Source organism: Oncorhynchus nerka, linkage group LG14 (genome assembly GCF_034236695.1).
Source record: "Oncorhynchus nerka isolate Pitt River linkage group LG14, Oner_Uvic_2.0, whole genome shotgun sequence".
Classification (NCBI taxonomy): domain Eukaryota; kingdom Metazoa; phylum Chordata; class Actinopteri; order Salmoniformes; family Salmonidae; genus Oncorhynchus; species Oncorhynchus nerka.
In genome coordinates this window covers 74,907,535-74,929,543 of record NC_088409.1, presented here as the reverse complement: position 1 = coordinate 74,929,543, position 22,009 = coordinate 74,907,535, and the positions used below count along the sequence as shown (strand labels likewise).

Sequence of the window (22,009 nt, the reverse complement as noted above, 5' to 3'; positions counted from 1 at the left end):
AGCCCAGCCAATCTGAAAGATGTTTTTTTTTTTACCAACTAAAGGGCTTTATTACAGACAGGAATACTCCTCCGATTCTTCAGCTGTCCGGGTGGCCGGTGTCAGACGATCCATCAGGTGATGAAGCCGTATGTGGAGGTCTTGGGCTGGATGTACTGCCAAATTCTCTAAAATGATGTTGGGAGTCGGCTTATGGTAGAGAAATGAACATTAACATCTCTGGCAACAGCTTTGGTGGACATTCCTGCAGTCAGCATGCCAATGGCACGCTCCCTCAACTTGAGACATCTCTCGCATTGTGTTGTTTGACAAAACTGGGCATTTTAGAGTGCCGTTTTATTGTCCCCAGCACAAGGTGCACCTGTGTAATTACCATGCTGTTTAATCAGCTTATTGATATACCACACCTGTCAGGTGGATGGATTATTTTGGCAAAGGAGAAATTCTCACTGACAGGGACTTCCACAATATTTGAGAAGCTTTTTGTGCGTATGGAACATTTCAGGGATCTTTTATTTCAGGTCATGAAACCAACACTTTAAATGTTATATTTTTGTTCAGTGAAATATATAGCTAATGCAAAGTGTCAAGCCAGAGGCATACAGAACTCATAGACCTTCATAACAGTGAGTTATCAACTCAATATAGATTATATCCTTCCTCGCTCCCTCTTTTGTGCACAGTTTCATACCCATAGCATATTCTCTGGAGATGTGGACATAGTTACATGTCTGGACAACAGATAGGGAGAGGGTGGGGAGGTTCTCTTCATCTCTCACCCCCTAATGAGGGGGATCTTCCCCGAGGGGGTTTGCCTCCTCCTCTGCCTCCTTAGCTTCTCAGGGAGGATACGCTTCGACATGTAAAAGGAATTACGCAGAGAGGAGAGCGATGATTCGATGGTCCAAATAAGGGCATAGTGAGTGCCAGTCACAATCCCCCCCCCCATAGCGCTTCAGGAGCTGGAATGCTGCTTTTGCTCCTCGGCCTCTTTCAAGTGGTCAGAGGCCTGGCCCAGACAGCCAGCGAACGTTTCCACAACGTTGGAGAGACCTATTCCAGAGAAACTCAGGCACCGATGAGTCAGCACACAAAGAATGCTGACGCAAAGAATGCTGAGTGGTTTGAACTTGACTGAGAAAGAGAAAGTGAGAGAGTTGGTGCATAAGAGTTTGAGGCCGAACATAAGAGACGGAGAACGAGAGTCCGACACCTTGAGAGAGAGAGAGAGAGAGAGAGATGGCCAGCGTGTGTGGCTGACGGGGGAGAGACTAAAGGCAGTATCCTAAAGTCTGTGTTTATAGCATGTTAGGACCTGTGTGAGGGAGCAGGCACGCGGAAGGGAGGGAGACGGAGAGAAGGATAGAGTTAGGAAAGTTATCAGCAGTAGGCCAAGGATTACCACAGGGGCCCTGGTCCTCCTCAATCTTTAGTCTGGGGCTTCAGTAGTCAGCCAGTCGCTCCATATGGTTAGCCTCTTATAAATACCTGTACTTCAAGGGGCTGAGGTATGCGATCCATCTTTACAACTGTTTATTTGAACAGCATTAAATGACTTAGGCTGTACGCTGAAGAGGATGCTCTGTGTTTTTGTATTTGAGAGATTAACACTACTTGTTATTCAGTGAAGTTACTGTCTGTGTTCCACTGTGTGTCAGTGTCACTTGGGCCAGAGGTATCACTGAGTCTGTGATGTCACTGACAGCTGTGTACTTGGCTGGAGGGAAAGTTCATTGAGGACAATACTGTCAGATGACACTGGTAACTTCAACTTCAATTTTTGCCTCAAAACTAATGCAATTCTTTTTATGTTTTTGTACATAAACTGGATAAGAGGTCACACGGTTGGTCACCTATGCCCCTGTCGTTTGTGTGTGTGTACTCACCTGGTGGTGCTAGAGAGTCCCAGGTTGTGCGCTGTATCCTAGAGAGACAGGACCGGGTTATTTCTACTCTGCTTTTAAGAATGTGTGATATCGGTATCTGCATCATCATCCACAACATGGAACTGTGGTCTATTTTTATCAAGGCTGAGAGGGGGAGTTAGCGTTGCTTTACTTTTCATTGTTTTAGCTCTCACTTCAAAGTAGATGTTTTAAAGTGGGCTGAGAGGGAAGAGGACCTATGAGTGAAATAACATTTGTTCACATTTCCAACAGGTGCGAAGTCCTCCTGAGATCTGAATAAACTGAACTGCGATGTCTTTTATTCATTCCCTTTAGTCATGTTCAATATGACTGATGATTTACGACTCAAACTCTTATCTTTGGAAACATGTAATTCTTTTGGAGTAGAGCACAGTTATTGATTTGTATAGCGCAATACCGATTTTTGTATTGATCTGTTGATGTGATGTGCTATACTGGACAGTTTGTCTGGCATGAATGACCACAAGGCACAATGGCAGGACATGGCAAGCACATACCATACTTTTGTATAGATAGTGTATGTGGACACCCCTTCAAATGAGTGGATTCAGCTATTTCAGCCACACCCGTTGCTAACAGGTGTATAAAGTCAGGTACACCGCCATGCAATCTCCATAGACAAACATTGACAGTAGAATGGCCTTACTGAAGAGCTCATTGACTTTCAACATGACACTGTCATAGAATGCCACCTTTCCAACAAGTCAGTTTGTCAATTTTTGCCCTGCAAGAGCTGCCCCGGTCTACTGTATGTGCTGTTATTGTGAAATGGAAACGTCTAGGAGCAACAACGGCTCAGCCGAGAAGTGGTAGTCCACACAAGCTCACAAAACGGGACCGCAGAGTGCTGAAACGCGTAGCGTGTAAAAACCATCTGGCCTTGGTTGCAACTAGAGATCGACCGATTAATCGTAATGGCCGATTTTAATTAGGGCCGATTTTCAAGTTTTCATAACAATCGGTAATCTGCATTTTTGGACACGATTGTGGCCGACTACATTGCACTCCACGAGGAGCCTGCATGACAGGCTGACTACCTGTTACGCGAGTGCAGCAAGAAGCCAAGGTAAATTGCCAGCTAGCATTAAACTTATCTTGTAAAAAAACAATGAATCTTAACATAATCACAAGTTAACTACACATGGTTGATATTACTAGTTTATCTAGTGTGTCTTGCGTTGCATCTAATCGATGCGGTGCCTGTTAATTTCTCATTGAATCACAGCCTACTTCGACAAACGGGTGATGATTTAACATGCACATTCGCGAAAAAAAGCACAGTCGTTGCACCAATGTACCAAACCATAAACATCAATGCCTTTCTTTTAAAATCAATACACAAGTATATATTTTTACACCTGCATATTTAGTTAATATTGCCTGCTAACAGGAATTTCTTTTAACTAGGGAAATTGTGTCACTTCTCTTTCGTTCCGTGCAAGCAGTCAGTGGTAATGCAGCAGTTTGGGCCACCTGGCTCGTTGCGAAGTCCATTTTTTCCTAACAAAGACCGTAGTTCATTTGTCAGAATTGTACATAATTATGACATAACAGCAATATTTAGACTTATGGATGCCACCCATTAGATAAAATACGGAACGGTTCCGTATTTCACTGAAAGAATAAACGTTTTGTTTTTGAAATTATAGTTTCCGGATTTGACCATATTAATGACCTAAGGCTTGTATTTCTGTGTGTTATTATGTTATAATTAAGTCAATGATTTGATAGAGCAGTCTGACTGAGCGGTGGTAGGCAGCAGCAGGCTCGTAAGCATTCGTTCAAACAGCACTTTCGTGCGTTTGCCAGCAGCTCTTCGCGTTCTTCAAGCATTGAACTGTTTATGACTTCAAGCCTATCAACTCCCGTGATTAGGCTGGTGTAATCGATGTGAAATGGCTAGCTAGTTAGTGGGTTGCGCACTAATATCGTTTCAATCGTTGACGGCACTCGCTCTGAGACCTTGAAGTAGTTGTTCCCTTTGCTCTGCAAGGGCCGCGGCTTTTGTGGAGAGATGGGTAACGATGCTTCGAGGGTGGCTGTTGTCAATGTGTTCGAGGCGAGGAGAGGGACAGAAGCTATACTGTTACACTGGCAATACTAAAGTGCCTATAAGAACATTCAATAGTCAAAGGTATATGAAATACAAATGGTATAGAGAGAAATATTCCTATAATTCCTATAATAACTACAACCTAAAACTTCTTACCTGGGAATATTGAAGACTCATGTTAAAAGGAACCACCAGCTTTCATAGGTTCTCATGTTCTAAGCAAGAAACTTAAACGTTAGCTTTTTTAACATGGCACATTGCACTTTTACTTTCTTCTCCAACACTTTGTTTTTGCATTATTTAAACCAAATTGAACATGTTTCATTATTTATTTGAGGCTAAATAGATTAATTGATGTATTAAATTAAGTTAAAATAAGTGTTCATTCAGTATTGTTGTAATTGTCATTATTATAAATAAATAAATAAATTGACCGATTTTAATCGGTATCAGCTTTTTTTGGTCCTCCAATAATCGGTATCGCCGTTGAAAAATCCTAATCGGTCGACCTCTAGTTGCAACAGTCAGTACTGAGTTCTGCCTCTAGAAGCAATGTCAGCACAATAACTGTTTCTTTGGGAGCTTCATAAAATGGGTTTCCATGGCTGAGCAGCCTCACACAAGCCTAAGATCACCATGCGCAATATATAACCTCCTTATTGTTTATTTAGTAAATATTTTCTTGACTCCATGGTTGGTTAAGGGCTTGTAAGTAAGCATTTCACGGCAAGGTCTACACCTGTTTTTTATTTGGCACATTTGACAAATAAAAGTGTCGGCTGGAGTGGTGTAAAGCTCGCTGCCAATGAACTGTGGAGCAGACCAACGGATGAATCTGTAGTTGGCAGATGCCAGGAGAACGCTACCTTACCTGAATGCAGAGTGCCAATTGTAAAGTTTGGTGGAGGAGGAATAATGGTCTAGGGCTGTGTTTCATTGTTCGGACTAGGCCCCTTAGTTCAAGTGAAGGGAAATCTTATGCTACAGCATATTTCCTGTTTCAGCATGACAATGCCCCCATGCACAAAGCGAGGTTCATACAGAAATGGTTTGTCGAGATCGGTGTGGAAGAACTTGACTGGCCTGCACAGAGCCCTGACCTAAACTCCATCAAGCACCTTTGGGATGAATTGGAACGCCGATTGCGAGCCAGGCCTAATCACCCAACATCAGTGCTCAACCTCACTAGTGCTCTTGTGGCTGAATGGAAGCAAGTCCCTGCAGCAATGTTCCAATATCTATTGGAAAGCCTTCCCAGAAGAGTGGAGGCTGTTGTAGCAGCAAAGGGAGGACCAACTCCATATTAATGACCATGATTTAAGAATGAGATGTTTGAGTGTCCACATACTTTTGGTCATGTAGTGTATAAGTGTCCAACATCTTCTGCCAGATTAACAGAGAGATAGAAGGCCAAAGTGGAACAAGTGGAGGGAAATTGTTTAGCGGAGGGGGCTTGAGTCCAAAAAAACGTAGACTGATTTAACTGGTAGCCTAAGTATGAACGCAGTGATGAAGAAGAGGATTGAGGGATTAAGAGGGACGATGGGGGCCAGATGTGGAGACTAAGAGAGGGGGAGGAAGAAATAAGGAGTGTGGAGAAGCATGGTGGGATGGCCTGGTAAACAGAGCGGGAGAGCCACTGGACCTGACTGTACTTGTCAGTACAAGCTCTGAGCAAAGCCTTATACAGACATTTCGTAGAGCGAGTGCCCCAGTCGTGCGCTGCAGTTTCCTGTTAACCCCTCACTGACTGAGAAACTATAGGCTCCCATTCCGGCTCCAAATGTCAGTGTTGGCTAACTTGGAGTTTCTGTCTTTTTATTTGAATTCTCAGCTAAACTTGGCCTTTGAGTTTGGTTTATTGGTTCTCCTGTAGGCGTTGTCTGTCTGTATTCAGGCCATAAACTTATCTTAATGTTATGATCATAATGTTATCAGTTAGGTTGCTAGGAGCCTATAATTTGTCATCTTGACAGACAGGATATTTTCATAACCTTTGCATGCAAGAGCACTTGGTTATGATTTTAACATGTGCAGTAGCCACAGCTAATGTTTCAAGGGTATGTGAAAATTCCTCAGATTAAGACTGAAAATGACCATTGCCTGGTTGAGTTATTTTAAGGTTAAGCCAGTGACCTATTGGCTCTCACAGTCCACTCTCACAGGTTAAACGAACTAGTCAGCTAGTTAACACTTAGCTTAACTACTAGTCTAGACTCTTAGCTAACCTTCGAGGACTGCATTATATGTGTTTTTTGGACACTGTCACAGGAATAGGTTGTTTATGGCATTTATTGTTCATGGTTCATTCAGAAGCTAACGTGTGAAAAACGTGTGTCCATGTAGCATCCTGCCAACCTCTCGGACTCTGTCGACGTATGCACACACATGTAGTCTCAATATCTGTAGATGTATCAATAATTCACTCTTCACTCTGTCCTCCTGAGCCTATGCTTTCTCTCATATTAAAAATGCATTTGTTTCCCAGTCCTTTTCTCTGTACCTTCCCAGTTAGCAGCAGCCCTCACCACTCTATACCTGGGTGGGTCACGTTCACTGAAAACAAATGTGAGAGAACCTTTTGAAATAGAATATTGGCATACTTGCTGGATAAGTTCAGCTGGCACCTCTGTTTCTGTGCTTACTGACCACAATCCACGACTCTCTTTCCTCACACCATTATGTCCCCAGCCAGGGACATTTTTATTTTTCCATCTATTAACTTCTTTCTTCACCTACCTTACCTAACAAGCATTTGGTTCAACAGTGAGCACATCAGTGTGTAAACTTGAAAGGGTGTGCGTTTGTGTGTGTGTGTGTTCACTAGTCAGGCTGAGTCAACCCTTATTAGGCATTGCTGGGAGCAAGAGGTGGGCTGTGGCTACAGAGCTGTGTCACAGGAAGCGAGAGATTGTATCATGGGATGGATGGATGGAGGGAGAGGAGAGGAGGAGTGGGGAAAAGAGATTGATAAAGAAAATGAGTCTGCTCTTCCTGGTTCTCTCTCGACTAGACTCCACTTTGGCAAAAAGACCATTGGCTACACGTACTGCAATGTGAACTTATCATGTCTGAACCGATACCTCCGGAGGTAGTGCAGAGCAGTGTAAACCCAACTATCTCCTTGACACAAAACTTGTACCGGACAAATTGTTATAGCATAGCAATGTTTTTGAAACGTATAGACGTTTCACTTATTTTTCTTTAGGTTTTACCTGATATTGTAGTAACAGCCAGTTACATCTGAAATTGTTTCAGTTGCTTTTACCTCAGTGACTTCCGTGATATAGATAGAACAAACCAGGCTTCATTTTAAGGTATCTTTTAATATGGTACCTAGTGTCAGCCTAAGAGCTCCAAATAGTTATTGTTCAGCTAAACATCAGCATTCAGCTACAGCCAGCACGTTTTACTTAAGTATTCAGAAATTATACTGAACAAAAATATAAATGCAACAATTTCAAAGATTTTTCTGAGTTACACTTCATATAAGGAAATCAGTCAATTATTTTCTTTTTCACATGACCGGGAATCTGTTGGTCACAGGTACCTTAACATTTAAAACAAAATCTGTATCTGGTGTGACCACCATTTGCCTCATGCAGCACGACATGTCTTCTTCACATAGAGTTGATCAGACTATTGATTGTGGTCTGTGGAATGTTGTCCCACTTCTCTTCAATGGGGCCCAATGTCATGCCATTCATCCGCTGCCAGCACCTCATGTTTCAGCATAATGCACAGCTCCATGTTTCAAGGGTCTGTACAGTTCCTGGAAGCTGAAAATGACCCAGTTCTTCCATGGCCATACTCACCAGACATGTTGAGCATGTTTGGGATGCTCTGGATCAACGTGTACGACAGCATGTTCCAGTTCTTGCCAATATCAAGCAACTTTGCACAGCCGTTTCCTGAAGTTAGCATGCCAATTGCACACTCCTTCAACTTGAGACATCTGTGGCACTTTTTATTCACTCTATTTTATTTAGCTAGCTAGCTTTCTAGCTAACGTTTCCTAGCTGTGTAGCCTATATTATAACACGAGTGACATCGTTCGATAACATTACTGTACTTTTATATTTGTTTTGGAGAGGTAAACGTACATTACTGATATGCTAACATTACTTGATCATGAAGCATGTTGTTAGCTTTAGACTGTTCTCTGCTTCCGCATGGCAAGCGGTACCGGAGCGTCAAGTCTGACACCAACAGGCTCCTAAACAGCTTCTATCCCCAAGCCATAAGACTGCTATATAGCTAATAAAATGACTACATAGACTATCTGCATTGACCCTCCTATTTAATTTTTATACTGTCTCTATGCACATTCTACACACACACACACCGCTCCTCAGACTCATCTCTCGTAGTTGGAATAGGGACTCTGTCACTCACTCACTCAGCCTGTCTGAAGGTCAGGGACTTCCTTTATGTGTGACTAGGGGAGTGTGTGAACCTTGATATGAGCCAGAGTATCGGGGTGGCCCTCACTATCTGTCTGTCATTGTCACCATGTCTGGCTCTAGTCAGTAACACTTGTCTGTCATTGTCACCATGTCTGGCTCTAGTCAGTAACACTTGTCTGTCAGTGCCACTGCACATAAGCCTACTTGCATAACACTGCAGTCCTCTCCTATAGATTGGTTTGAATTTCCAGTAGTCTCTAAAAATGTGTTTACTTTCTCTTAAAGACCAGGGGCTGCGAAATGCCAAGGTTTCTATTAGCTGGTACATTTCCCTGAGAACAGGTTGGCCAGTTGTATTGCTTCTTTAATCAGTACAACAGTTTTCAGCTGTGCTAACATAATTGCAAAAGGGTTTTCTAATGATCAATTAGCCTTTTAAAATGATAAACTTGGATTAGCTAACGCAACGTGCCATTGGAACACAGGAGTGATGGTGGCTGATAATGGGCCTCTACTCCTATATAGATATTCCATAAAAAATCTGCCGTTTCCAGCTATAATAGTCATTTGCAACATTAACAATGTCTACACTGTATTTCTGATCAATTTGAGGTTATTTTAATAGACAAAATGTGCTTCTCTTTCAAAAACAAGGACATTTCTAAGTGGCGGTAGTGGTCTAAGCTGGTTCGACTCCTTAAATTAGCCATTAATTTTTTTTGTTACGCAAAAAGAGTGCCTTTTGCATCCCTGTTGATTTTTTAAAAATGTTACCCCATTTTCTCCCCAATTGTTAGTAGTTACTATCTTGTCTCATCGCTACAACTCCCGTACGGGCTCGGGAGAGACGAAGGTCGAAAGCCATGCGTCCTCCGAAACACAACCCAACCAAGCCGCACTGCTTCTTAACACAGCGCGCATCCAACCCGGAAGCCAGCCGCAACAATGTGTCAGAGGAAACACCGTGCACCTGGCGACCTGGTTAGCGTGCGTTGCGCCCGGCACGCCACAGGAGTTGCTAGTGCGCGATGAGCCAAGGATATCCCTACCGGCCAAACCGGACGACGCTAGGCCAATTGTGCCTCGCCCCACGGACCTCCCGGTCGCGGCCGGCTGTGAAGGAGCCTGGGCGCGAACCCAGAGTCTCTGGTGGCACAGCTAGACCACTGCGCCACCCAAGAGGCCCCACTGTTGATATTTTAAGTAGAAATTGTGAACCAATATTGAATTTTAAAAGCCTGTTATATATATTTTTTAAAGTGCATTTTAGTATAGACCACATGGAGAATTCAATAGATATGAATAAAGACTTGTTAAAGTGCCAAAATTCTTCATTTTGACATGTCCCTCTTTGACATCTATGAAGATTTTAACCCACTTAACCCCAACATTTTCAGCATTGTAAAGCCCTAGTTATTTTGTTGTTTTGACAAAGATTATTATTTACTTCAGCTGGTTTGACTCTTTTTGGCCATTTTTCTGGTGTTTTGTGGTGGGAGAATAAGTGGGTCGAGTGTAACACGTCAACCCTATTACCCTTAGATAGACAGGCTAAAAATATTTTAGCAATTTATACATTTTTGTGAAGCTTGCTTTCGATTGCCACTCCCTGTTGCACACAAGTTTCCATTCCCCCGTCACAAGAAGATTCAGGGCTGATTTAAGATGAAATTGTCAACCCTGTTACTTTATTTGGCACTTACTACCTTTTTATCATGTTGAAATCTAAAGGAACATTTTTTTGGACCAAGTTACACTTCTCAAAAGGCGCTGACTTGGTGGAACGATCCTACTGCATTCCTGCTCTGTCTTTTTATATTTATTTAACTAGGCAAGTCAGTTGAGAACAAATTCTTATTTACAATGGGTTAACTGCCTTGTTCAGGGGCAGATTTTTTTGTTTTACCGTTTTTAGCTCGGGGATTTGATCTTGCGACCTTTCGGCTACTAGTCTAACACTCTAACCACTAGGCTACCTGCTGCCCCGTGTCTCTCTCGTCTGTCTCTCCTACTCTTCCTCCATCGCTTCCCTCACAATGTCTCTCTCTTTCATACATGCACTAACATCTGGTAAATGCATCTGCATATTCTCACAATATACATGTCAAGGGAGGACCTAAACTTAGACTATACACTCACAGGTGTATAAATGGCCTGTTGATTGTGCTGAAGAGACACCATTCATTATGATGTATTACCTGTTGCTCCCTCCCTTCATTAAGAGTGTATTGAGTTGGCTTGCATCAGTGCTCGGGGGTCCATTGACAGCCATAGTGTGACAGTGGCTGGGTGAGTTTGAACAGAGCAACTGGACGATTGCCTGTATGGACTGGCTCAACTCTCAAGCATGTCTTGCTTATGGCAGCATGTGACCTAGCTCATTTTTATGATTCTTTCTCCCTCTCTTCTCCGTCCCCTCTCTTCCTACCCTGCTGTCCTCCACTATACTTTCCCCTGGTTTCCTCCTTCTCCATTATTAGCCGCTCTCCCAACACCATCCCTTCTTCCCTTACTCCTGGCCCCCCTTTCTCTCTCTCGCTCTCTATCTATTCAACTCTAAGCTTTTTTTGCATAATAAATAATTCCACTGTCTCTCCTTTAGTGAGTCCAGTATCTGCCAGGCTCGGGCCACGGTGATGATCTATGATGATGGGAATAAGATGTGGCTCCCGGCAGGAACAGGGTCTCAGACCTTCAGCAGGGTCCAGATCTACCACAACCCCTCCACTAACGCCTTCAGAGTGGTGGGACGCAAGATGCAGACAGATCAACAGGTAGAGTGCGTGTGTGTCTATGTACAGTATCTATGACCATGGGTTTTAGTCTGTGTGCATGCTTGTTTCACTGATTGTGTGTGTGTTTGGTCTTGTGTGATGTTGTACATCATCAACAGCTTCAAACCTCTAGTACCAACAAGCCACGGCCAGCTGGAGAACTGTGAATCAGCCCTTTATCCACCTATGGCCATGCGCAGGCAGGCTAACGCCCACTAACCACCTATGTGACGCAAGCACAAACACCCTACCCCAGGTTCTATGTGCTGGTTCAAAGAGCTGTGTTCTGTCTCCTGTAGTTCCCCCATCAGGGCCAACAGGCTAGTACAGTCCTGGGTGAGACCAATCAATACTTACATCTCCTGTACTGTCACAGCTTTAACAATGGAACAAGACAAACAGCACTATATATACTGAACAAATGTATAAACACAACATATAAAGTCTTGGTCCCATGTTTCATGAGCTGAAATAAAAGATCCCAGACATTTTCCACATTCACAAAAAATATTTTTTTCTCTCCAATTCTGTGCACAGATATTTTTACATCACTGCTAGTGAGCATGTCTCCTTTGCCAAGATAATCCATCCACCTGTGGAGTGGTAAATCAAGAAGCTGATTAAACAGCATGATCATTACACAGGTGCACCTTGTGCTCGGGACAATAAAAGGCCATTCTAAAATGTGCAGTTTTGTCACGCAACACAATGCCACAGTTGTTTCAAGTTTTGAGGGAGTGTGCAATTGGCATGCTGACTGCAGGAATGTCCATCAGAGCTGTTGCAAGATAATTTTGTTCATTTCTCTACCATAAGCCGCCCGTTGTTTTAGAGGATTTGGCAGCACATCCAACCAGCCTCATAACCACAGACCACGTGTAACCACAACAGCCTATGACCTCCACGTCCGGCTTCTTCACTTGTGGGATCGTCTGAGACCAGTCACCCGGACAGCTGATGAAACTGAGTATTTCTGTCTGTAATAAAGCCCTTTTGTGGGGGAAAAACGAATTCCTATTGGCAGCATGCCCTCCAAGGCCCACTCATGACTGCACCCCTGCCCTGTCATGTGAAATGCATAGATCAGGGTCTAATGAATTTATTTAAATTGACTGATTTCCTTATGAACTGTAACTCAGTAAAATAGTTTAAATTGTTGCATGCTGCATTTATATTTTTGTTCAGTATAGATATAGTATCTGACCATCCCATCCCCCTCTCGCTTCCGCCTCTCCTGCTCTCTCTCCGTACAATTCTTTCTTTAAACATCCAGTCGCCTAAGTGTTTCCCATAGACGTATCTTAAAGTGGATTATGTTTCCTGAGAGGTATTTGGCCAGCTCAACCATTTCCTGTGACAATTAAGGAAGCCTTCCCCCTCTCTCTGAGTATATCTGTCCCCTCCCTCTGTGTCTGCTTCTGCTTCTATCTCTCCCTGACTCTTTTGGCGCGGGGAGTTTAGGTGCTCGCTCGCTCGCTCCTCCGCTCTGTGGAATTCAGGGGTTTTAAAACAAATAGAGAAATGATGCATCAGCACATTCAAACTGAGTCCCTCAAACCCAGAGCACCATGGCATGTATTGAATCACCAGGCTGGTGCCACCTGCTGGACTGATATAGACCTAGAGTGCATTTCTCTTGTCATAACTGGCTTCCTGTCCTTGATCTGAAAGCACAGGCTGAGTGCAGTGTGGAAAAAGCTTTCAATTAGGAAGATGGAAGAGAGGATACCATGCCACATTAGACTGAGATGCATAAGAGCGTCTGCTAAATGACTTAAATGTAAATGTAAAGATGCACCCTAAACACTAACACTTAGGGTTGGGCGATATATCATGATTACTGGTATGGATCCACATACCGGTATGGATTTTTATCACTGAGTGTTTGTATTAAGGTCTAATATTGCCATTACACATGTAGTTCCTTCCATACAACCTGAGTAAGGACCGTTCACTTCTCTAAAATCTGCAGTTTGTCCATTTGAACTATACAGAGCATCACCTTGTTTCTTGATAAAGAAGTGGGATATGACGTGGATGTCGATTTAAGACAGCCCCCCGCACCTCTCTGATTCAGAGGGGTTGGGTTAAAATGCAGAAGACACATTTGAGTTGAATGCATTCAGTTGTACAACTGACTAGGAGTCCCCCTTTCCCTTATCCATGATATGCCAATGTTGGGAGTGTCATGACTCGTGTCTTGACTCCGACCCCTTTCTCTCTAAGGTGGTGATTAACTGTCCGATTGTGAAGGGCCTGAAGTACAATGAGGCCACGCCCAACTTCCACCAGTGGCGAGACGCGCGGCAGGTGTGGGGGCTCAACTTCGGCAGTAAGGAGGATGCCGCCCTCTTCGCCAGCGGAATGGCCCATGCACTGGAGGTGCTCAACTCCCTGGCAGACGCAGGTACTATTAGAATGGATTTTACATGTAGCCTCAACATACATGACAACATGCTTTACAATACCTAAAGGCACAGCACATTCTGATAAATAATTGAGAGATGCATGTGTGGAAACATGAGCATGACTTGCAACTAAAGCTTTTTTAAGTTATACTAAGAAAATACGCTTTATCTCCAGGTTACGCTACCCTCCCCCGCCCAGTGTCAAATGGACCTTCCCCAGAGGAGCTAGAACAGCAGCGGAGGTACCAAGTGTGGGATATCCGGGGGGGGGGGGGGGTACAGTACAGTACACTCACCTTTACTTCCACATTGAGTTGTAATTAAGGGTCAGTACAGGTATCAAGACAAGACAGTTTCATATGACCAGTCCCACTGACACGGTTTGACATAACCACACTGACTCAGAGGATTTGTCAGCATTAGCCTTACGCCGCTTAGCCCTCAGCCAGTCTCTTGAGGTCAGAGGTTGAAAAGCTAAAGAAGGTCAACTCCTCTTTGACATCGAAATCCATCCTTTCCTACCTCTTCCTGTGGACCCCACACTCACCAAGGATACGTTCAGCTTTACCCCTAATCTCATTTAGTCTAATGGGCAATATGACACACTGTGGAGACTCTGGGATAGGCTGGCAAGGTTGTCCGTCAAATGGTGGTAGTAATGGTCACAGATATGATTGTCACGATGGCGCCGACAGAGAAGGGCAACATCTTACGAGTTTCAAGTCGTTTGCTATATAGTGACTTTTATTGTATTTCCCTACTTTTCTTGTACAGAAAGTTCATAGTATTATCACATATGCACTTCTGGAAACCAGATTGACAGTTACTAACCTCGATTTTGACTTCAACTCCGCTGTTCCACTGTTCATACCGAACCCTATTACCTTTGTTCCATGGGCTACCAAGAATCTGCAGGCCTAGATGCGAGACGAAGTGGAGACGAGGTGGAGTCGATTCTATTAGCAAATGTTCAGTCACTTGAGAATAAGAAAAAGACTCGAAAGCTGCAATATTATGTCTTACTGAAACACTATGCACGTAGTACTCGGTGGATTCTCCATGCAGCGGCAGGATCGGCCGGTGGCTTCGGGGAAGTTGAAAGGAAATGGAGTGTTTTTTTTCCATAAATAACAACTGTATTGCTTCAAGTGTGAAGGAAATCTCTAGCAATTATTTTTTATTTTTCTCCCCAATTGGTAGTTAGTCTTGTCCCATCTCTGCAACTCCCACCAGAGCTGTTGCCAGAGAATTTAATATTCATTTCTCTACCATAAGCTGCCTCCCAACATTGTTTTAGAGATTTTGGCAGTACGTCCAATATATGAACAGTAACTCAGTAAAATCTTTTAAATTGATGCATGCTGTGTTTTTATATTTTTGTTCAGTATAGAATACCTCATGGTAAATTGCAGACCCTTTTATCTAACAAGAGTTTTCATCTGTAATTTATCATGGCAGTCTACATCCCTCCACAAGCTAACACTGAACTGTATGGGGCTTCAACACAGGGGGACATAAAACTGTCCTACCTGACTTCTACCAACACGTCTGCTGCTCCAGTAGGAGTGCTAAAACTCTAGACTACTTTTATTCTACCCACGTAAGTGCTTACAAGGCCCTCCCCCGTCCTCCCTTCGGGAAAATCTTAACATGACTCCATTCTCCTGCTTCCTGTTTACAAACAAACTCAAACCGGAAGTACCAGTGATTCACTCAATACGGAAGTAGTCAGATGAAGCAGACACGAGGATACAAGACTGTTTTGCTAGTACAGACTGGGATGTGTTCTGGGATTCATTCGATAGCATTGACGATCTCAATTGCACTTCACACTGCCCTCTCCCATCTGGACAAGAGGGGAAATAACTATGTGAATGCTGTTCATAGGGGTGGCAGGTAGCCTAGTGGTTAGAGCGTTGGACCTATAACCGAAAGGTTGCTAGATCGAATCCCTGAGCTGACAAGGTCAAAATCTGTCGTTCTGCCCCTGAGCAAGGCAGTTAACCCATTGTAAATACGAATTTGTTCTCAACTGACTGGTTAAATTAAACTGACTGGTTAAATAAATTTTGTAAAAAAAAATATATATATATACTACAGCCTTCAACATGATAGTCCCCTCCAAGCTCATCACCAAGCTAGAGACCCTGAGACTGAACCCCTCCCTTTGCAACTGGATCCTGGACTTCCTGACTGGCCAGCCCTAGGTGGTGAGGGTAGGCAACAACACCTCCGCCACACTGACCCTCAACACAGGGGCCTCTCAGGGGTGTGTGCTTAGTCCCCTCCTGTACTCCCTTTCCACCCACGACTTTTTGTCCTCCACCATCAAGTTTGCTGAATATACGACAGCGGTAACCCTGATCACCAACGGCGATGAGTCTGCTTACAGAGAGGTGGCCAGAGACCTAGCAGTGTGGTGCCAGGACAACCTATTCCCTCAAGGTCAGCAAGACAAAGGAGCTGATTGTGGACTGCAGGGAGAGCACGTCCCGCCATCCACATCGACAGGGCTGTTGTGGAGCGGGTCGAGAGCTTCAAGTTCCTTTGCGCTAACATCCACTAAGGACCTAACATTGTCCACCCGCACAGTCGTGAAGCGGGCACATCAGCGCCTCTTCCCCCTCAGGAGGCTGAACAGATTTGGCATGGGCCCTTGGATCCTCAAAAAGTTCTACAGCTGCACCATCAAGTGCATCTTGACTGGTTGCATCTCCGCTTGGTATGGCAATTCCACCGTCCTTGACTGCAAAGCACTACAAAGGGGGGTGCGGACAGCCCAATACATCACTGGGGTCGAGCTCCCTGCCATCCAGAACCTCTATATCAGGAGGTGTTAGAGGAAGGCCCAAAAAAACACTCCAGCCACCCTAGACAGACTGTTCACTCTGCTACCGTCCAGCAAACGGTACCAGAGCATCGGTCTCGGACCAACAAGCTTCGAGGCAGTTTCTACACCCAAGCCATAAGACTACTAAATAGTCCATTTATGGTACCCAAACTATCTGCACTAACTATATTTTGCACTGACTACACACTCACTAGACTATACAGTGCATTCGGAAAGTATTCAGACCCCTTGGCTTTTTCAACATTTTGTTACGTTACAGCCTTATTCTAAAATCGATTTAAATCGTTTTTTCCCCTCCTCAATCTACACACGATACCCCATAATGACAAAGCACTTTGTTGAGGCATCTTTGGCAACTATTATAGTCTCAAGTCTTCTTGGGTATGACGCTACAACCTTGAATGAGGACAGACTAATCTGGGTTTGGCGGATGCCAGGAGAACGTTACCTGCCCCAATGCATAGTGCCAACTGTAAAGTTTGGTGGAGGATGAATAATGATCTGGGGCTGTTTTTCATGGTTCAGGCGGGGTCCCTTAGTTCCAGTGAAGGGAAATATTAATGCTACAGCACACAATGACATTCTAGACAATTCCATGCTTCCAACAGTTTGGGAAAGGTTCTTTCCTGTTTCAGCATAATTCCCCATGCACAAAGCGAGGCCCATACAGAAATTGTTTGTCAAGATCAGTGTGAAAGAACTTTATTGGCCTGTACAGAGTCCTGACAACCCCATCGAACACCTTTGGCATGAATTGGAAGGGCAACTGCGAGCCAGGCCTAACCGCCCAACCTCACTAATGCTCTTGTGGCTGAATGGAAGCAAGTCCCCGCAGCAATGTTCTAACATCTAGTGGAAAGCCTTCCCAGAAGATTGGAGGCTGTTATAGCAGCAAAGGGTAGACCAACGCCATATTAATGCCCATGATTTTGGAATGAGATGTTTGACAAGTAGGTGTCCATATACTTTTGGTCATGTAGTGTATCTACCTCAAATACCTTGTACCTCTGCACATTGATCTGGTACTGTTACTCCCTATATATATCTCCATTCTTGTGTGTTTTATTTTAAACTCTGCATCATTGGGATGCGCTCGTAAGTAATTATCATGGCAAAGTCTACACCAGCCCTCAGTCAACCAACAGTGCTTTAAAGTGTGTGTGGCGACAGCAGCTCCTGTGGGTGACAGATGTGTTGGGGTAGGGGACCTGGAGCGACCCGGATTAGGGCTTCTGGCCAGATGTGGACTTTAATTTCAGTGCTGGGCTAATCAGAAGCTGTGAAATGCCCCTTCACAGACCCAGCATGGCCGCATAGTCAGCACAATTTATTCACGAATATGCTCTTCAGTCTAACACTGCTCCAGAGCATTAGACAGTTAGACAGTGCCCACTGTGATTGTTTGAACATGGTTGTTGCTTTAATGAAAGGATTGCTGGTACAGTTCACTTGCCATGTTATTATTGTCGAAAGATGAAAAACAAAATGTAATTTCTCTGCTATGCCACCTCTGGTTAGATACCTTATTTTCATGGAGGATGTGGTGCCTTCCCATTCATCCCTTCACCATATACAACATTGTTATATTATTTGTGCCTTTTCTAAATCTGTTTGGGTGTATTAGTGTATGTTTGTTTGTCTCTGTGTTAATCCCCATGAGTTTTGTCCCTGTAGGCTGGAGCAGCAAGAGAGAGAGCGGCAGGAGTGGGAGAGACTGGAGAGAGAGAGACAACAAGCTGCAGCAGGTCAGAGTCACCATCTTGTGTCAAACAGCCACACTGACAGCAATACAGTTCGCCTTTTTCAACACTGTGACAGCCTCTTACCTTTTTTATTTTTAGTGCCCACTCCTCCAGTCCCACCGTTGGCCCCCCAGCACCTCCGGGGCCCCCTCCACCCCCAGGACCTCCTCCGTCTGGGCCCCCTCCTCCCCCTGGACCTCCTCCCCCAGGACCCCCGGCCGCAGGATCAGGACCCCCGCCCGCCCCACCGCTGCCCTCCCCAGGAGGAGATGGGGGCCTAGGGGGAGGTGCAGGGGGCCTGGCGACAGCCTTAGCTGCGGCCAAGCTCCGCAGAGTGGCCAAGGTGAGAGACAGAAAGGAGAAATAGTGGCCTCAGGATAAGAATTAGCGTAACAGTTGTTTTGTATTTGTTGTATCGATCTCCACATTTTATGCAACCACCAATTATTTCTGATTTGGACTTCAATGCAAATCATTTTGAATGCCGAGCCTCTCTGTTTTGCAGTGCTAGCTAGAGCTAAAGGTGGTGTTGTATCGATACTCTAACCGCTCCTGTGTCTTCTACTGCTCTCTGTAGGATGATAGTGGTAGTGTTGCTGCTGCTTCTTCTGCTGCAGCACCGGCTGCCAAGCCTGATCAAAGCCGCACCAGTGGGTCCATCGGTGGTGGTGGTGGTGGAGGAGGCCTGATGGGTGAGATGGCATCCATCCTGGCACGGAGGTAGGTGGTACTGAAGAGAGCACTGCTATAAATGAACAGATTCATACACCCCAGTCAAGAGCGCTGTGTATGCACCTCTATGGATCTGATCCGGCTTAGTGAATCTTTAAGTGTTGTACCACACTATTACTCTCCTTTTGTCTATCTTTTTCAGGAAAAAAATGGCAGACGGTGGGGCTAAGCCACCTGCTAAGACAGCAGATAATGTAAGTATTTGTTAATTTATTGGCCAACTATGTCGTAAGTACATAATTGAGCAATTTCCATGTAGTCAAAAAACACTCACGTTTGTCTGGTCTCTGTTTCCTTTCTCCCTACAGGATGACTCAGAGTCTCAAGGCCAAAGTGGTGAGAACTGCGTGTGTCAGTCTGTTTTGTTTGTACCTAGGAAGACAAATGTGCTTAATATTAGACTTTTATACAATTTTGATGTAAAATATCCCTCTCTCCTTTTTAGACACTCTTGGAAGAAGACCATGGGAGAAATCAGCCACTATGCCCAGGTAAGTTTTCACCTTCCTATGCTCTCTCTCTCTCTCTCTCTCTCTCTCTGTCTGTAGTAAGAGCAGCCTGTGTGGACGTATGTCAGTCTCAGAATTCAAAGAGGGGTGTGTGTGTTGATGAATTGGTTACTTCACATTGTAAGAGCAGAGTGTGTGTCTCTCACAAACAGGAATAACTCCATCTCCAAGAGCATGGACTCCACCTCTCCCTTGCCCCAGGGTCCCAGGTACAAAGTCCCTCCCCTGACAAGACAACAGGACTAATGCTTTCATGTTCTCTCTAGCATACCGTCCCATCTCCCTTCTCTCTGTCAGGTCAACAGGGGCACAGCTTCAGATCGTGGTGCTGGGCTATTGTACTGTTGACAGCACCACCTAGTGGACTTCAGAACGCTATGACTACTGTGACAGCCTTTCTCATCTGCATCATTCCATTCTGATATGTGAATTGATATCCCTTGATGTAGTATAGAATGGAATTTTGTGTGTTTTGTCTGGCATTTCTGGACATTTGGTTCTGTGGTCAACAGTCAAATGTCATTGAAACTTTGAAAGCTAGCCTTGGGTTGTCTGGTGTATGTGTGGTGCTTCCTGAGGCCTCTTTGGGGGTGCTATGGTGATGGGTTGGATTAACAGCGTGGGTTGTCAGTGATGGAACTATGTTCGATCTTAATCAGTCTCTCCCTTTCTCTCTGCCTCCCCTACCCACTCGCTTTCTTTCCACCCCGTCTCCACACCGTGTCCAGGGTGAAGCATGCAGGTGGTAGTAATGATGCTGGAGGTGGTGAAGAGACAGATATGGAGAGGATTAAACAGGTAAATATTATTTTCTGAAGCACCTCTAATGCCAAGACTAGTACAGACATATAATCATATGCAATACTAAGACTGCAAATTATAGAATGTTTTGGTTGCTTCCTGTAGGAGATTCTTGATGAGATGCGGAAGGAGTTACAAAAAGTCAAGGAGGAGATAATCGGAGGTGAGACAATGCAGATATTTGTTTTGGGCCACAACTATTTTTCACACGGAAACCGCTTCAATGACATTTGTATAAAAGTCCAAATTAAGTGGGGGGGGGGGGGAGAACAGAACAAAGGCAGTACTTTTCTTTGTCAGGTGTTGTATTGATTGTTTCTTGTCTCTCTCCTGTTCCACAGCCTTTATTGAGGAGCTACAGAAGAGGGGTTCCACATAGTTCTACTAGAGGAACAGGGGGATGCGATGGATGGAGGTTATGGCCCTTTGTGGACCTCTCCCATATCACCCCCTCCAGTGTAGCCCAGGGATTTGTCTTTCTCCCCTTCACACATTCTCACATTCACACACACCTACATACTTGCACACGACATGTACACGTTAACCCAGGGAACCGATTCACAAATACAGGACTAGATCACCTACTACCACCCCATCTGTGATGACACAACCTCTCCTCACTCATCCCTTCATGTATCCAACTCTTCCTTCATTTCATGAGAACCACTGTAGAGCACATAATCACGGCTGCTGTTACTCTTACTCCTTGTCATGTACAATTGTTTCTCTCCCCCCATGTATCTGCCCATAGAAATCCTGCTCCTAATTCACTCTCTTTGTCAGACAGACCAGTGTTTTTACTGGGGTCTTCAGTATTCAGGGAAGATCATATCATTCATTCTTGTTACTGTAATGGCAGAGTGGTTGGTTGGCTTTTGTAAGAATCCTCTTTAACTTGGCACAGCTTCGACCTCAAACACGGCCTTCAAATAAAAACATTTTATATGGGCCAAGACGACATAGGCCTATCTTGAGAATGTGTGGTGACGGGAGGAAACTAACAGATTGTACAGGGACCCCATGGTGGAGGGCTTTCATCCACAGCACACACTGCTCCCTTCAGGCCTGGTGCACAAGAGCTTGTACTGCACCACTGCCTTGAAGCCAGCGCTACTGCTCCCAAGTGTACTGCTCTGTCAATGGCCAAAAAAGAGACCCTACACAAACTTCAGTTCTACAGACTTTGAGGAGAAGTCAGAGGAGACATGCAAAGGGAATGTGATGGATGACCTCCCGGAGTGCCGTGAGAGAGGAGAGTACTGTGGTTCTGTGCTATGGAGGGAATCCTAGTTCTTTCTGCATTGCACTTGGCCTGGAGAAAGTGTGTATTTTGTGTGCCACTCAGAATCGACAAAACACTCATCTTTCCCTTCTGCTCAAAATGAGACACTAATCATTTGCCAGTGCAGTGGTCCTAAACTGTACTGTTTATTTTGTTTGAAAAATGTTTTCTAACATTGAAATATAAGAATTCGGCCATGACTAAGTCAATTAATTGGCCATGACCAACTGCCTTGGAGAATATATGTTAAAAAAATAATTGGGGGGGGCTAGCAAAATTGAAATGGTGTTTCTATTTTAATTGAGGTGAATGGGACATTTTTGGATTGCTTTCTTTTTAAGAGATGTAATTGGGTTACTGTTTTTGTTTTGTTTTTCTAATAGAGTATAGGCTTTTTACACTGAAATATAAATAAAACAGCGTAGAGACACTGGATTAGAGATGCCTTTTATAGTCAAATACAGCCGCTTCTTGTAATGCATCAGCTTCTTGAGTCTCCTTTTTTTGTTTTTTCCATTGCTCT

At 44.3% G+C, this 22,009-nt stretch overlaps 1 protein-coding gene across 1 annotated transcript in view; it reads left to right on the top strand.

Annotated features, from left to right (window-relative positions):
* Window positions 1-21,967, top strand: part of vaspb (vasodilator stimulated phosphoprotein b) — a 31,265-nt gene extending 9,298 nt beyond the window's left edge. The window contains 14 exon segments of the mRNA XM_029681261.2: window positions 10,990-11,161; window positions 13,388-13,568; window positions 13,745-13,811; window positions 18,095-18,165; window positions 18,262-18,282; window positions 18,285-18,505; window positions 18,740-18,882; window positions 19,037-19,088; window positions 19,203-19,230; window positions 19,340-19,385; window positions 19,556-19,612; window positions 20,132-20,201; window positions 20,310-20,367; window positions 20,546-21,967. Of these exon segments, the coding sequence (XP_029537121.2) occupies window positions 10,990-11,161; window positions 13,388-13,568; window positions 13,745-13,811; window positions 18,095-18,165; window positions 18,262-18,282; window positions 18,285-18,505; window positions 18,740-18,882; window positions 19,037-19,088; window positions 19,203-19,230; window positions 19,340-19,385; window positions 19,556-19,612; window positions 20,132-20,201; window positions 20,310-20,367; window positions 20,546-20,583 (1,225 nt within the window). The 3' untranslated portion in view covers window positions 20,584-21,967.
* The last annotated feature ends 42 nt before the right edge of the window (window positions 21,968-22,009 follow it).